This window comes from Pelecanus crispus, chromosome 1 (assembly GCF_030463565.1).
Source record: "Pelecanus crispus isolate bPelCri1 chromosome 1, bPelCri1.pri, whole genome shotgun sequence".
In the NCBI taxonomy this organism is placed as follows: domain Eukaryota; kingdom Metazoa; phylum Chordata; class Aves; order Pelecaniformes; family Pelecanidae; genus Pelecanus; species Pelecanus crispus.
The window spans coordinates 71,344,998-71,358,441 of record NC_134643.1 but is presented as its reverse complement, the minus strand read 5'-3'; the positions used below and the strand labels follow the sequence as shown (position 1 = coordinate 71,358,441).

General features: G+C 40.3%; 1 protein-coding gene across 4 annotated transcripts in view; it reads left to right on the top strand.

Annotated features, from left to right (window-relative positions):
• The window catches only part of MICAL3 (microtubule associated monooxygenase, calponin and LIM domain containing 3), a 108,388-nt gene that overhangs the window by 74,247 nt on the left and 20,697 nt on the right, over positions 1–13,444 (top strand). For 3 of the 4 annotated variants that reach the window (XM_075707672.1, XM_075707666.1, XM_075707657.1), the window contains 6 exons: positions 2,055–2,159; positions 2,792–2,923; positions 3,326–3,417; positions 5,905–7,780; positions 8,711–8,805; positions 12,595–12,645. In XM_075707672.1, the coding sequence (XP_075563787.1) occupies positions 2,055–2,159; positions 2,792–2,923; positions 3,326–3,417; positions 5,905–7,780; positions 8,711–8,805; positions 12,595–12,645 (2,351 nt within the window). Of the gene's footprint in view, positions 1–2,054; positions 2,160–2,791; positions 2,924–3,325; positions 3,418–5,904; positions 7,781–8,710; positions 8,806–10,603; positions 10,652–12,594; positions 12,646–13,444 lie in introns of all 4 variants that reach the window. The other variant, XM_075707651.1, reaches the window with a different exon arrangement.

The following is a 13,444-nucleotide window of genomic DNA, read 5'->3' as shown; positions in this document are numbered from 1 at the left end:
TAAGAATTGATTTTCTCCTCTCTCTCCAACACTCCCTATGTGTGTCATGTCAGTTCACGGTTTCTGGATCTGAAGACACACATACACATAGTGGTATCAGATATTCCTAATATCAAAGTTATATTTTTGCAAGTTTTGATTAAGATTACTCACATTTGCTGCTACCATAAAACTATCCCATGACATTTTTATTTCCAAAATAACATAAGCTACTGCATACCTAAGCAACAGTCAGACTGGGACACAGTTTGGATTTGTTCAGTAGATTTGTAAATGCTCCTGTGGGCAGTCCAGCCTTTGCCATATGATTCAGTCTCCTACGCTCGACATCTGTAAAATTCTGAATTTTATAAGCTTCTGATGTAGGGGAATAGGCCAGTGCTTTATCACACATAAGTGTAACTGCCTTTTCACAGTAGTTGACAAAAAATAAATTAGCCCATATGTTTGTCAGTCTTAATCCTACAGAGGGGAAAAGCATGGAAAAAGAGAAATTCTCAGGTTGAAAGAAGACCACAAAGCACCCACTGAAGGCTGTGTTTTGAAATAAGCAAAAACCTGTGTTAGAGAAAGAGGAGAGGCTGCAAGACCTCAATATTAGGAGGGTTGGTTTGTTTTCAAGATTGTCTTAATTAGCAACGCTAGCATATAAATGGTTCCAAAAGCCACATCATCACTAGTAAACAAAAAGGATCAGGGCCTGCTCCCTGACTCTGGAGGAAGCTGGCACAGCATGATTCACTCCCATATGGCTAAACTTTTTTGCCATCCAGAATCAGGGGGCTGCGTCCGGATTGCCTATTGGAAACAGCCTCTAGCCCCACCATGGGAACTAACTGCTGGGAGACATGCCAATAACCCTCCTAAAGATGACAGTATGCATTCAGGTCTAGGCACTTGCACCACTTAGTTTACTGGTATATAGGTGCAACCAAGAAGGTTATAAATGTATGTGTTATCATCGTTATACACCATATCCTGTGTGTATAATTAGCAATTGTTGAATAATACATGCTGACTGTGTACGCATTCACAATAGGGTATATAACAGAGTTAAATGTCTGCATGTTGTTGAACATGAATTGATGCTAACTCGTTGCACAAATCTAAAAAATGTAGTTGACTGACTCTACTGTGGTAAAAAAACCTGGAAGTGCTTGCTTCTTTTTCATATTTAAATTACATTTTATGAAAATGCTTAACAAAAAAAATTATCCATAGCACTAGAGATGGGACAAGGTGTCATAAGGTTTAGGTTTTTTAAAAAAGTATCATTTAATAATGAAATTTAGACCCCACAGTTTGGTCTCGTCTCTCCTCCTGTAATTAAATCCTGTCACAAGTAATAATGTCAAATGCCCTTTTCAGAGTTATAAATTCAAGAATCTTTTCTTTATTTTGACCCAGCAAATCAAATATGATCTGTAACAGAAAAGAAAGTTTTGAATATATTTTTTTATTTACTTAAAAATATCTCACTTAATTTGTGTCCTGGTTACTTGTACCGCATATCAAGTCTCTTAGACCCTTTTACCAAAGACCACTGTAGCTGCAGAGTTAAACAGCTTCCAAATGTAATAATGATCAATTCCAGAGCTAGACTCTGTCTCTGACTTACACCTCAAAAGCCTGTTTCAATTTCAAGATGAACAGTTGTGGTACATTGTGAGATTTCAGTTTTCACCTAATACATGTATGCTATAAAGTGGTGGTAACTTCCTGGAAGAACAGTAAACTTTATTCTGGTTTGATGTCCTCCCAGTCCCCTTCTTAAATTTTTCACAAGGCCTGTTGCTCAGAAAAGCTTTGGCTGCTTTCACTGCAAATGCCTTGGGGACTCCCCAAAGACAGGCATTCCTTGATATGTTGGAGTCTGGAAGTATTATTTCACCATAGATGTCTTTTCAGGTGACACATTTCTGGATTTCTTGTTTTGGTAGTAATTAATTAATATCTCCACTATAAACTGTTGGTACAGTTCAATCTAGAACCTTTTCACTGTATAGGTTTTTTTTCTTTTTTTCTTTTTTTCTCAATATCTGAATATATTCTAGCTCCATGGGAGGATAATGATGTGGAGGACGAGCTGGGCACAGAACCTGCAGACACAGAAGGGCAGGCAGGTGAAGAGGGAGACACAGGTGCAGAGCTGGATGACGGTAGGGTACCACTGTGCATCATTTAAACTTGATATGTGAACAGAACTGTATTGGCAAAAAATACTTTGTATGAGGGTACTTAAACCTGATCTTATTTTTAGTGATGTAGGATTTTTGTTTCAAATATTCAAGAGGGGTCCAGGAGTGAAGGACAAAAAGAAACAGAAGAACCTCAATGCCATGGGTTCTAGAATAAATTTCTCATGTCCTCTCACCATCTGCTAACTAGAGGGTTTGGTCTTCTGTCAGTATTCAGTACTAATCCTGCTGAATAACAGAAATATAAATAAATTTGTGAAAAGTCCATGATAGTATGCCAAAAATCTTCCCTTACTAGTGTAAAATGGACTGCATATGCCAGAAAACTTTGAAAAATTTCCAGAAAACTGGTAAGGTATGACTTGAATTACTAATTTATTTGTTAGCAGTAATGGTCCGTCATTTACTGCTTAAATAACTCTAATTAGCACACAAAAAAGCAGTGAAACATTTAAGTGTTCAGGTTATGAAAATGATTAGCACCATGTGAATAGAAATAAAGGATTATGAAAGATTTTAAATAATAAACAGATGTCCTGATGGACTTGTATCCAAGATCTCTTGCTTTTTTCCCCTGCCCCATCCGTGATCAGATGACATTCCATCTGATGCAGAAGCAGAGTTTCGCTTACATCAAGGTGACTTAGAAGAGCCAGAACTAAAAGTCTCTGAAGATGAAGAAGATGAAGAAGGAGCAGAAGGCACTTCTTGCAGTGTGACAGAAGGTAATAGCTTTCCCATCAGTGTTTGAATGATTGTAATTGCATTTGAGATAGTCTATACATTTATTAGATTTAAGGGGAGACAGTGCCTTGGATTTGAACCATCTCACTACTCTCAGTGGCAAGGTATGTGCTTGCATTAACATTTTGAGAAGAATGTTCTGAATCCATTAATTACAACTTCCTAAAGCATGAGAACCCATCTAACTGCTTTTCTTGTAGAATTTTTTACATTAAAAAGCTTGTACCATTTTTGACATTTAAAAATTTTTGTCTCTGTTCCAGATGTCCAACCTAGAATTTGTAAAAAGCTGAGAAATTTGTCACTACTTGCTGTGTATTACCTAAAAAAAGTCGAATATTAGCGATCTCATGTGTTTTTGGAAACATTTTTGCTTTCCCTAGATCCATGCAAGCCATCCATACCTATCCAGTCACCTAGTGACAGTGTTCTTCCTCTGTCTCCAGTTGATAGTCCCAAAGCAAAACAAGCAGAGGTAAGAAAGGGAATCTTTGAAGTTTTCTAATTACTGCCTGTAGTTCAATAGAACAGTTTTGTTGGATAAACTAATGAGGACTGACAGCGGTGGGCTTTCCTCCTTTCCTGTCTCTATAATTTATGTTGATCTTCTTGAAATCTGACTTCATTTAGACTTAAAAAGTAATGTACTGTCTTTCTTTCCTATCTTCAGCATGTAGTGGCTTTGTCACAGTCACACAAGTTCCCATCACAAAGCCCCAAAAAGAATTAAATAGGGTATTTTAATTTCAATGTGCAGTTAACAAGAGAGAGAGAGATCTAATGCATGAGGGGAGCCATAAGTAAGGTATTTCCTATTTATTCTGGTTTGGCTATCTTTTCTGTACCAAAACCAGATTCTGTACCGTTGCAATTCAAAATTGTATTTGTACTACTTAGTAGTAACCAAAGCAGTGCTTATTTATTCCAGAGTAACAACATAGTTCAGCTTAAGGAAGTGAGACATGTCAATGATAGAATCATAGAATTCTTTAGGTTGGAAAAGACCTTTAAGATCATCCAGTCCAACCATTAACCTAACACTACCAAGTCCACCACTCGAACAGTTAAGGGTAGAGTAATAATTTCACGTTTCCTGGCTTGGTGGCTGGATTATTTTTTAATGAGAGTAAAAACTAGGAATCATTAAGATTGGAAAGGACCTCTAAGATCATCAGTCCAATCATCAATGCAACACCACCATGCCCACTAAACCATGTCCCAAAGTGCCACATCTACCCATTTTTTGAACACCTCCAGGGATGGTGACTCCACCACCTCTGTGGGCAGCCTGTTCCAATGCTTGACTACCCTTTCCGTGAAGAAATTTTTCCTAATTTTTCCTAATATCCAATCTAAACCTCCCCTGACGCAGCTTGAGCCCATTTCCTCTCATCCTATCGCTAGTTACTTGGGAAAAGAGACCAACACCCACCTCACTACAACCTCCTTTCAGGTAGTTGTAGAGAGCGATAAGGTCTCCCCTCAGCCTTCTCTTCTCTAGGCTAAACAATCCCAGTTCCCTCAGCCGCTCCTCATAAGGCTTGTGGCCACACTGTGGCCACACAAGGCCACTCCTCATAAGGCCTGTGGCCTGCTGGCCACACTATTCGTGATACAAGCCAGGATGCTGTTGGCCTTCTTGGCCACCTGGGCACACTGCTGGCTCATGTTCAGCCGGCTGTTGACCAACACCCACAGGTCTTTTTCTGCCGGGCAGCTTTCCAGCCACTCTTCCCCAGGTGTGTGGCGTTACATGGGGTTGTTGTGACCAAAGTGCAGGACCTGGCACTTGGTCTTGTTGATCCTCATACAGTTGGCCTCAGCCCATCAATCCAGCCTGTCCAGAGGTGCTGTCATGATGTGCTCTCATGTTGTCAGCACTGGAGTCAGCTTGCAAGCGTACTGTGGTGTTTCCAGCTACTGGTGTGTAAGAGCAGGAAGTATGTGACCCTAAAATGTTCAGTGCAAATTTTTCCCTCCCAAGTGTTTGTTTTTAAGGAATTACTGAAAGATTAGACTTTATCCTAGAGAGTTTTGTCATAAGCCAGTTTACTTTTGCAATGGACACATTATGGGATAAGGCTGGTTTGCTGACAGCAGTTGCTGACAACACTCACTTTCTATTAAAATTAAGGGTATTTTTTTTTTCAGGACCATCTAATGATTCCATTAGATATAGATATTGTTTGTATCAGGACAGTGCCTAAATGCAGTGCTCAAGACCTGGGTGTTTTATATGTGTCATACAAGCACACAGATAGAGGTTCATGCTCTAATGGTCATGTGTCAGTTAAACCAAACTGTCTGCATTCAAAAGAAAGCTGGTGCAAAAGATGTCATTGGAAAGAATAATACCGCAACTCAGTAAGAGAAGTCCGCTGCCAAAAGGTTAAATTGTAAAACAACGAATTGTGCTACTGAGTAATAATTGCAGTCTGGATGTAGGAAATTAAACCCAAGACTTCTCAGACCATTAAGGGTCAAGGGAGTTGCAGCCTAATTTACTCTTAACAGAGAAAGTACACCTTGCTTTAAGAAAACATTACAGCAGATGCTAGCCAGAGGAAAGTGCTGTATTGATGAGAGCTGGAAAGACTTGCATCAAATCTGTCTGAGATAAGGGACCCCACAATACACAGAGTTGGAGATTTGAAGGGAGAGCAGGAAAAGATAGAAACGGATTTCTGGAATTTAGTTTAGTGTTTTTTCTTCCAAAAATTAAATTTGCCTTGTTGTCATCTACAAAGGATGGTTTAGACAATGGTGCAGAAAAATGAACCATACCTGGTAAGAAATCCTGAGTGATGTTCCAGGCCTGTGAATGGGATGCCACGTGTGGGTTTTTTCATATTTAGATACTTGGATGGTTTCCTTATTGCTAACTTTGTTAAAAGCAAAAAAAAAAAAAGGTATTCTAATGTGTCCAGTGACTACTAATATTTCCCTTTTTCATTTTTTGTAGTATGTAAAAGATCCCCTGGCTGAAGTATCCTGTGCAATAAAATCTCCAGAGGCACGCTTTTTTCCTGAGCCTTTCATTCTTGAAGAAGGACCAAAGGATGAAATTCCCAAAGACAGGAAAGTTAAGAGTCCTTTGGTGCCACCATCTCCAGTGTTATCCCAGCCGGTTGCATCACCAGAAGCCATTGCACCTACATCAGTAGCAGAGTCTCAGCCAGCAGCACCAGCATTGGCTTCATCCCCAACATCTGGTCAAATGCCTATCTGTTCCCAACCTTTGCCTTCTGCTGAAACATCCATTCCATCCCCAGTGGAGCCTCCAGTATGTTTCCAACCTGTCCCAGCCTTAACATCCACTCCTTTAGCCAAACTGGTCCTTAGGGGCCAGGACAGTGAGGTGGAAAAACTGGGGAGCCCTACTACTGCAGAAGAAGCCCTGAAACGGAGTAACCTTGTAGAAGAGTTCTGGATGAAGAGTGCTGAAATCCGAAGGAGCTTAGGACTCACTCCAGTAGACAGAAACAAACGCTCAGAGACAAACTTTACTGTATCTGCCCTTGAGACAACTCCTCTGAAGACCTTTAATAGCGAGAATATTTCAGGGGATGAAAGGATCCATCTTGTGAAACCTCAGCCTGCCCCAAGAAGACAGGGACTGTCAAAGTTAGAAAATGAGCAGATTTCTCTACTCACTCCAAAATCTCCATCAGAAAAAGAGCTAAGGAGTTCCAGTGAAGTAAGGAGAGATGTATCCAGCAGTTCTGGACTTGGCCTTCAGGAGAGCTCATCTAACATGAGAACTATGGGTAGCCAGAGCTTCAACACTTCTGACTCGACCATGCTTACTCCTCCATCAAGTCCGCCACCACCACCTCCTCGGGGTGAAGAACCAGCCACTTTGCGTAGAAAGAGGCATCAAGCAGCCTGGCAGAATGAGGTTGAAGCCAGGTCACCTCCAACACCAGCATCAACACCTCCTGCTCCCCCACGCCATGAGCCGACCTCTGCTGCCAGAGAGTCAGCCCAGGCCAAAAAAGATGACGCGCGGAAGTCTTTTGCAGAGAGTGTGGATGAGATTCCATTTGCTGATGATGTGGAAGACACATATGATGACAGGACAGAGGACTCAAGCCTTCATGAGAAGTTCTTTACACCTCCTACCAGTAGGCCCAGGCCAGAGAAACCACTTCTTTTGCCCTTGGTCAAAGAAAATGGTGGTCCACCCTCAATGGAAGGAGGGGTTAACCAAAAGAAGAGAGTGTTGCCTGAAATTTCTGCAGAGGCCAAGGAACTTGCTGAAGAAAGAATGAGAGCCAGAGAGAAGTCTGTCAAGAGCCAAGCACTACGTGATGCCATGGCTAAACAGTTGTGTAAGATGAAAGATATGGAGATGGCTGCAGCTGCTGCTGCTGGGGCCACAAGGGCACGAAAGGCATCTTCAATGCCCTTGAAGACCAAAGAGTTGTTTTATGACTCTCCAAAGCATCTGGCCCTGAAAGTAGCAGAGGGATCCACACGAAAGCATGATGCTGCTAGTGAGAAGTTCTCCACTCCTGCTGCTGATGTGGCTGGACCTGAAGGTTCCGTCACCTCTTCAGAAGGCTCCAGTGGGAAGAGTAAGAAAAGAACTTCTCTTTTCTCCCCTCGTAAGAACAAAAAGGAGAAGAAATCCAAAAATGACAGCAGGCTTTCTGACAAATCTAGTGGTGGGACAGAGGAAGCAACAAAGCCTAGGTCATTATGGAAGTCTGTTTTCTCTGGGTATAAGAAAGACAAGAAGAAAAAGACTGATGACAAGTCCTGCCCAAGTACTCCCTCAAGTAGTGCCACTGTGGATTCTGGCAAGCACAAAGCTTCTCCGTTGATTACAGCTGCAGGTATAATAGATATGCCTCTACATACAGCTAGGTATCCTTGAAAGTAACTTTAGCTTACTTTGTCATTCAGCTACTGTGCTGAATGGCGCTGCTCCGCAGTGTCAAATGGGCAGGTCGAGATAAGTGCTAGCAACTAGAATTGTATGTTTGCGTATTGACAGAATTAGTTGATATGCCACTGAAAAAATGGATCCTTAAATAAAAGCTTCACTCTTGATATGTAAAAGGCACATCTGTTTTCTGCCTTAGACTGATTTGAGAAATAAGCACTGTTTGTTAGAATCAGTTGTTTGTGACATTTCGTCTCTATTTTAAATCTGATCTTCATCTTTTCCTTGGGTGATCTGTTCTCTTTCTTTCAACCTGGCTCCATGGATGCTGAAAACTGCAAAGGTGCAGTTACTCCTGTGTTCTCAGTGATCTGGCAACAACTGTCTGCTGATCTATGAAGTGGGGATTCTGTGGCCTCATGTAAATCTCTCACATGCCATCAGGTGCAGGTGGAGATGTTTAATGGCAACTTGTGATACAGTAAATAAGTTAACTATAAATGTGATCGAAAGTGAACACTTTACATTTCTCTGGCCTTGTACAAATAGCCAAAATAGTGCCAGCTGCTGTCATCTAAGTGCTGTATCTATCGTAAGAGCATTGATACAGTACAAAGGGAGAATCATGACCATTATTTTTAACAGAGTTTGCAGAAAGTGACACTCTAGTAGAATGAAGCTTCTAACTAATATTGATAATCTTGCAGAGCAGTGCTCATCTGATCACGCTGTAATCCCAGATGAAGCAACTGAGACTGGCATAAAAGGACTAAGTATTTTTGAAGCTCAATCAAACAATTTATGAACTGAGTTCTGAAATGTTTACAGAAAGAATAGTTACTACTTGTCTAACTTCCCCTTTTTATTCCTGGCTTCTCAGATTTGCAGCTCCGTCAACATCTGAGTTTCTCAGAGGACTCCGACCTCTCCAGTGATGATATTCTGGAGCGCTCCTCCCAGAAATCCAAGCGAGAGGTAAGCAGGTGGGAAATGCATTTTAGATGGATCTAGCATCGTGCAGATCACAGGATCAGAGAACCACATCAGAAACTTGGATGGTTAATTTTGTTGTTCTTACTGTTTCTTCCATGGAACTGGCTTTCCTGTAAGTTGGGTGACTGTTCTGCCTAGAATAAGTTGGTTTTGCTTGGTTTCACAATTGCAAGCTGTTCCCCACTGTTGTTATATGAAGGATCTGTTGTCTCACTGTGACATTACTTTACAATGAATATCACAGTCAGAATAGTGAATTTTGTCCCTGTTGTGAGCATACCAATGATCTACAGAAAACAGACATTTAATGTCAGAAGACTAAATTTCACTGGCTCTAATGTTATTGCAAAAAGATAACAGTGAGATAGTTCTTGCTTTTTGTAAGGGTCCGATTTTAGGATATTGTTTTACCAGCCTCTTTGATAGATTGAAATGGTAGAATTCCAAGCAAACTACAGACAGAAATGTACTTTTGCATACTTGAAGAACATAGTCAAGACAGATCATCAACTAAGAAGTAAGCTACAGGCTGCAGTTTTGCTTATTTTTCTGGGAGAAGAGAATGTGTACAGTCTGAATTAGTACCTTCTCTTTTTGGAGAAAAGATGAGCCATCAGCTGCTTCTTCCATTTTGACCCTGTTTTCTTTGAGGACTTAGAATTATAGAATCATTTAGGTTGGAAAAGACCTTTAAGATCATCCAGTCCATTGCTGAGTATTTCCATATGTCTGTGTGTGTAGATAACAACTGTGAAGCTGAAATACATAGTAGTGAGCCCCTGTGAAATGCTGGTATATAGGGGTTGGTCTTAGCCTGGTGTTCTTATTCCAGTGTGGTCTGGTGTGAACTCTGCTGCTTCTGAGCGAGCTGTTTCTTGTTCCTGACCAACCTTCCCTAGCTAGTGCTATAATGTTGTATTGTAAGACATGTCAACAGCTTTCTAGCCAAAATTGTTTCACTTTAAATGGTGCTTTAAGGAAGTTACTGAGGAGGAAAGAGGAGACACCAGTGGGTCTCCATAAAAGCCTGGAAAGAAAAATACATTTAGTTTATTTGCACATATAAATAATGTGGAAAATGTATGGTGAGAGCCAAGTGCCAAAGTTAGCTGCTTTTAAACTATTTATTCCAATTTTAGGATGGCACTATTAATGCAAAAATAAATGAAAAATGTAAGGAACTGCTCAATCATAGTAATGGGGAAGAGCCCTTCTTCCATTCCTGAGAGCTTCTAAGCTCTGCTAGACAGAGTTGGCAAGGTTTGGAGGAATAAGTAGAGATTTCATTGACCCCCACGGAACACTAAAGTACAGAAGTATGAAAAATGTATTCCCTCTGTACCTTCCTGATGGTGCCTGGTTCACATGTTAAAAAAAACTTGGGGAGAAGAGAGCATCTGATAGGGTGGTGTCACAGGCACAGTGATCTGTGCCTCCTATCTCAAACCTGTCATCCAGTGTGCACAAATCAGTCTCAAATGGCAGGATCTAGCTGATAATCGGCTCAGATGGCAAAGCTATGGAAGTACTGCAAATTAAAGTGTCATGGGAAATGCTTTATATGTGTGTGTATATATATATAGTGGAATGAATTAGAATAACTAATGAATTTAAGGCTGGTGGAAGGAGTTAATGAAGTAGGAATTTTCTGTATTTACTTACCTCTCTTCTAATCTCTCTCCCTAGTTGATCTAGATCTCTTCTAAGAGGAAGATTATTTTGTTTTTATTTTATTTCCTTTTTTCTCTCCCCCTTCCATTCCTTCTTGCATGCCCTCAAGGCGTTTCATGAGAAATTCTGCATTTTCCAAGAGATGCAGAAGAATGAGGTACCTGTGGCTAGCAGAGGACAGATATGCAATACAGGGGGTTCAGATAACAGTTACAGAGTTACTGTTGTGCCTTGTAAGCTTGCTTGTTTTCAGACTTGGGTATGCCTTGATGATCACTTTTCTTCCTGTGCTGAGCTACTTTGATTTCAAATGGCTTTTGCAGAAAACAAAGATCTCATCACTAAGCACTGGAGGGGATAGGTGACAGTGGCAGATGCCTGGAATCCTAACACTGAAAATACCTCACCAGATCTGCCAAGAGTGTGGTGGTAGTGTCTCATTTTCTCCCATTTGCTGTTGCTGAAGTTACATTAAGAATTTCTTTGCTCAGCGTCTGCCTATTTTCTAAATAATAGTTTTGAGAATGGATTTATTTAGAGGAAACAAATCTGAGAACTCCACTTACCTAGTTTTATTGGATCCTGTCCAAGGATGTAGAATGTACATGCAAACAGTGTAATGCCTTGCTGTCAAAAGAAATGTAACTGAACTTCCAGACTGACAAAACTGGGTTTCTACTGATTTGGGGTGGGGGTTATATTTTTTAAGTTACAAACTGTCTGCTACTTGTATGGGTAAGAGTTGACTTCCTGTGTCCCACATAACTTTTATGTGAACCCCTTCTCTAAACAGAAATTCTGCTTGTGCTGCTTTTTTGGTAATTGTAGTGAGCTTGCTTCCCAGACAGCTTGCTCTGTTTAGCCTGTTCTTTGTGATCAGCAGTGAAATAATTGTGTTGTTTAATGTAGTATCTTTCAAGGGAAGCATCTTGTAAAGAATTCCTAATGTAAATGCCCCATGGGTCTTGTGCTTATAGGTGTGTGTCATTGTGTGTGTACGTTTGTCATTGTTCCTGTACAGTCGTGGTATTGTGATCAGACATGCATTTTACTACCGCAGGTTGCCTGCTTTTTACTGAAGTTTGCATACATGCTGAAGTTGTTCTATGGCTTTATATTTGTGACTGTTTTTAGTTAATTGAACATGAAAATGCAAAATGCTGGCTGTTCACCCAGAATGGCACAATGCCCTCTGTACTTTATGACACAAGGAAAATTTACCTTTCTTATAGACCCTAAGTAGTTTACTTGCCTTATTTTCGGGTTACAGGGTAACATAGAATGTCCTTGGATAGAGAACATAGTGATTTCTCCTCCCTTTCTCCTCCCTTTCTCCTCCCTTTCTCCTCCCTTTCTCCTCCCTTTCTCCTCCCTTTCTCCTCCCTTTCTCCTCCCTTTCTCCTCCCTTTCTCCTCCCTTTCTCCTCCTTTTCATAATTTTAGCTCCTCAGGCTCTCTGGAGGCTCTCTTTTTAGACAGGGAGATTCTATTACTGTAGGACACAACCCACTCTGAGCCCATCTGGTGTTTCTCCTGTCACAAAGCAGTGAGGAAGATTTATGATGTTAGTTAAATGCAAATGATCATTTCTATGAAGTAGAGATAATTTTAAACCATGAAGTAAACACAACTCCGAGGAGAAGTTGTAAATCAGATTGTAAATGGGGACTTGTGTGACAGAATAATATATGGGTGGCTGAGCCAGTTCAGACCAAACATGCCCCAGCATAAGCCATTATTCCAAATCTAAGCCAAAATTTTGTATGTGTGTATGTGCATACTGGCTCAGTGGACATTAAAACCATAGGTAGATAAAGGCCAAGTAATTTCTCTAGAACAAGGTATTTTCAAGTTGACTGTGTCTTCAAAGAGGCTGCCAAAGCTAGTTGCCTTCAGGAGAGTGCTAGAAACTTGATTTTGCAGACAGAAGTTCCATTGTGCTTCATCAGTCTGGGTCACGTTCAGCATTTGCACAATTTTATGTTTCATTTAAAAACAGCTTTGTTTTATTACTGTGCATCTGTTTTCAATGTTGAACTGATTTTGCTTCATTTTGTACGTTTTTTTTATTTTTTTTTCCTTTACCATTCCCCCTTTAAAGTCGATTTATGTACCACACGCCTTGGCATTCAAGAGATCATATTCGTCAAAGGTAGTGTCTCCATTCCCACTAGCTGGCCATTGTTGCATTGCATGTCCCTATACTAACCCATTGAATCCATAGCTACCCATCACATGTGCACTAACATCACAAACATTGACAGTGCATGTGTGAGATGTTAGCAGACATGGTCACCAAATTCTTTGTAGAGGTTGTCTACCAAAAATGCATTAAGCTCCAAATTGTCTGTCTGGTTAGAATGCATGCAATTATCAGTGCACAGCAGTGCACCACTGTAGAGAGTGATGTGGATGATCTTTGAGCTTCAGAACAAATTGGTTTTCAAGGCAATTAAATATGTATGCGTACTCTTTTTTAATAGTTAGAATATGAGTTCAAGTGAATTGTCACACTTCAGTGTCCTTCAAAATTGTTGAGTTCACTGAAATCTTAGTGAAACTCTGTATCAAGCTAAAATCAAGACAGAAGTTGCATTTCTATTTCAGGAATGTTGCTGCTTTCTGAAATTCTTATTGTCCTGTCTTCACAGTCACAACAGTGTTACGTAGAATAGGAAAGTCACACCCTTTATCACTTTACCTTCTGATTTGGGTATTATTGTGGATTTTGTGTTTTTAAAAAAGTAAAGTATTAACTTCTTGGAGCTTTAACGATGGTGCTTGCTAACCATGTATCTGAGGCATTTTTAATAGAGCTGTGATCCTACCTTAAACTCTGTTCACTGAGAACAATAAGACTGACAATAGACTGACCAATGTGGCAGTACAATATCTAGATAAAGCAAATTTCAGATGGTCTGTCTTAACATTTTGTCATTAAAGTTGACTGT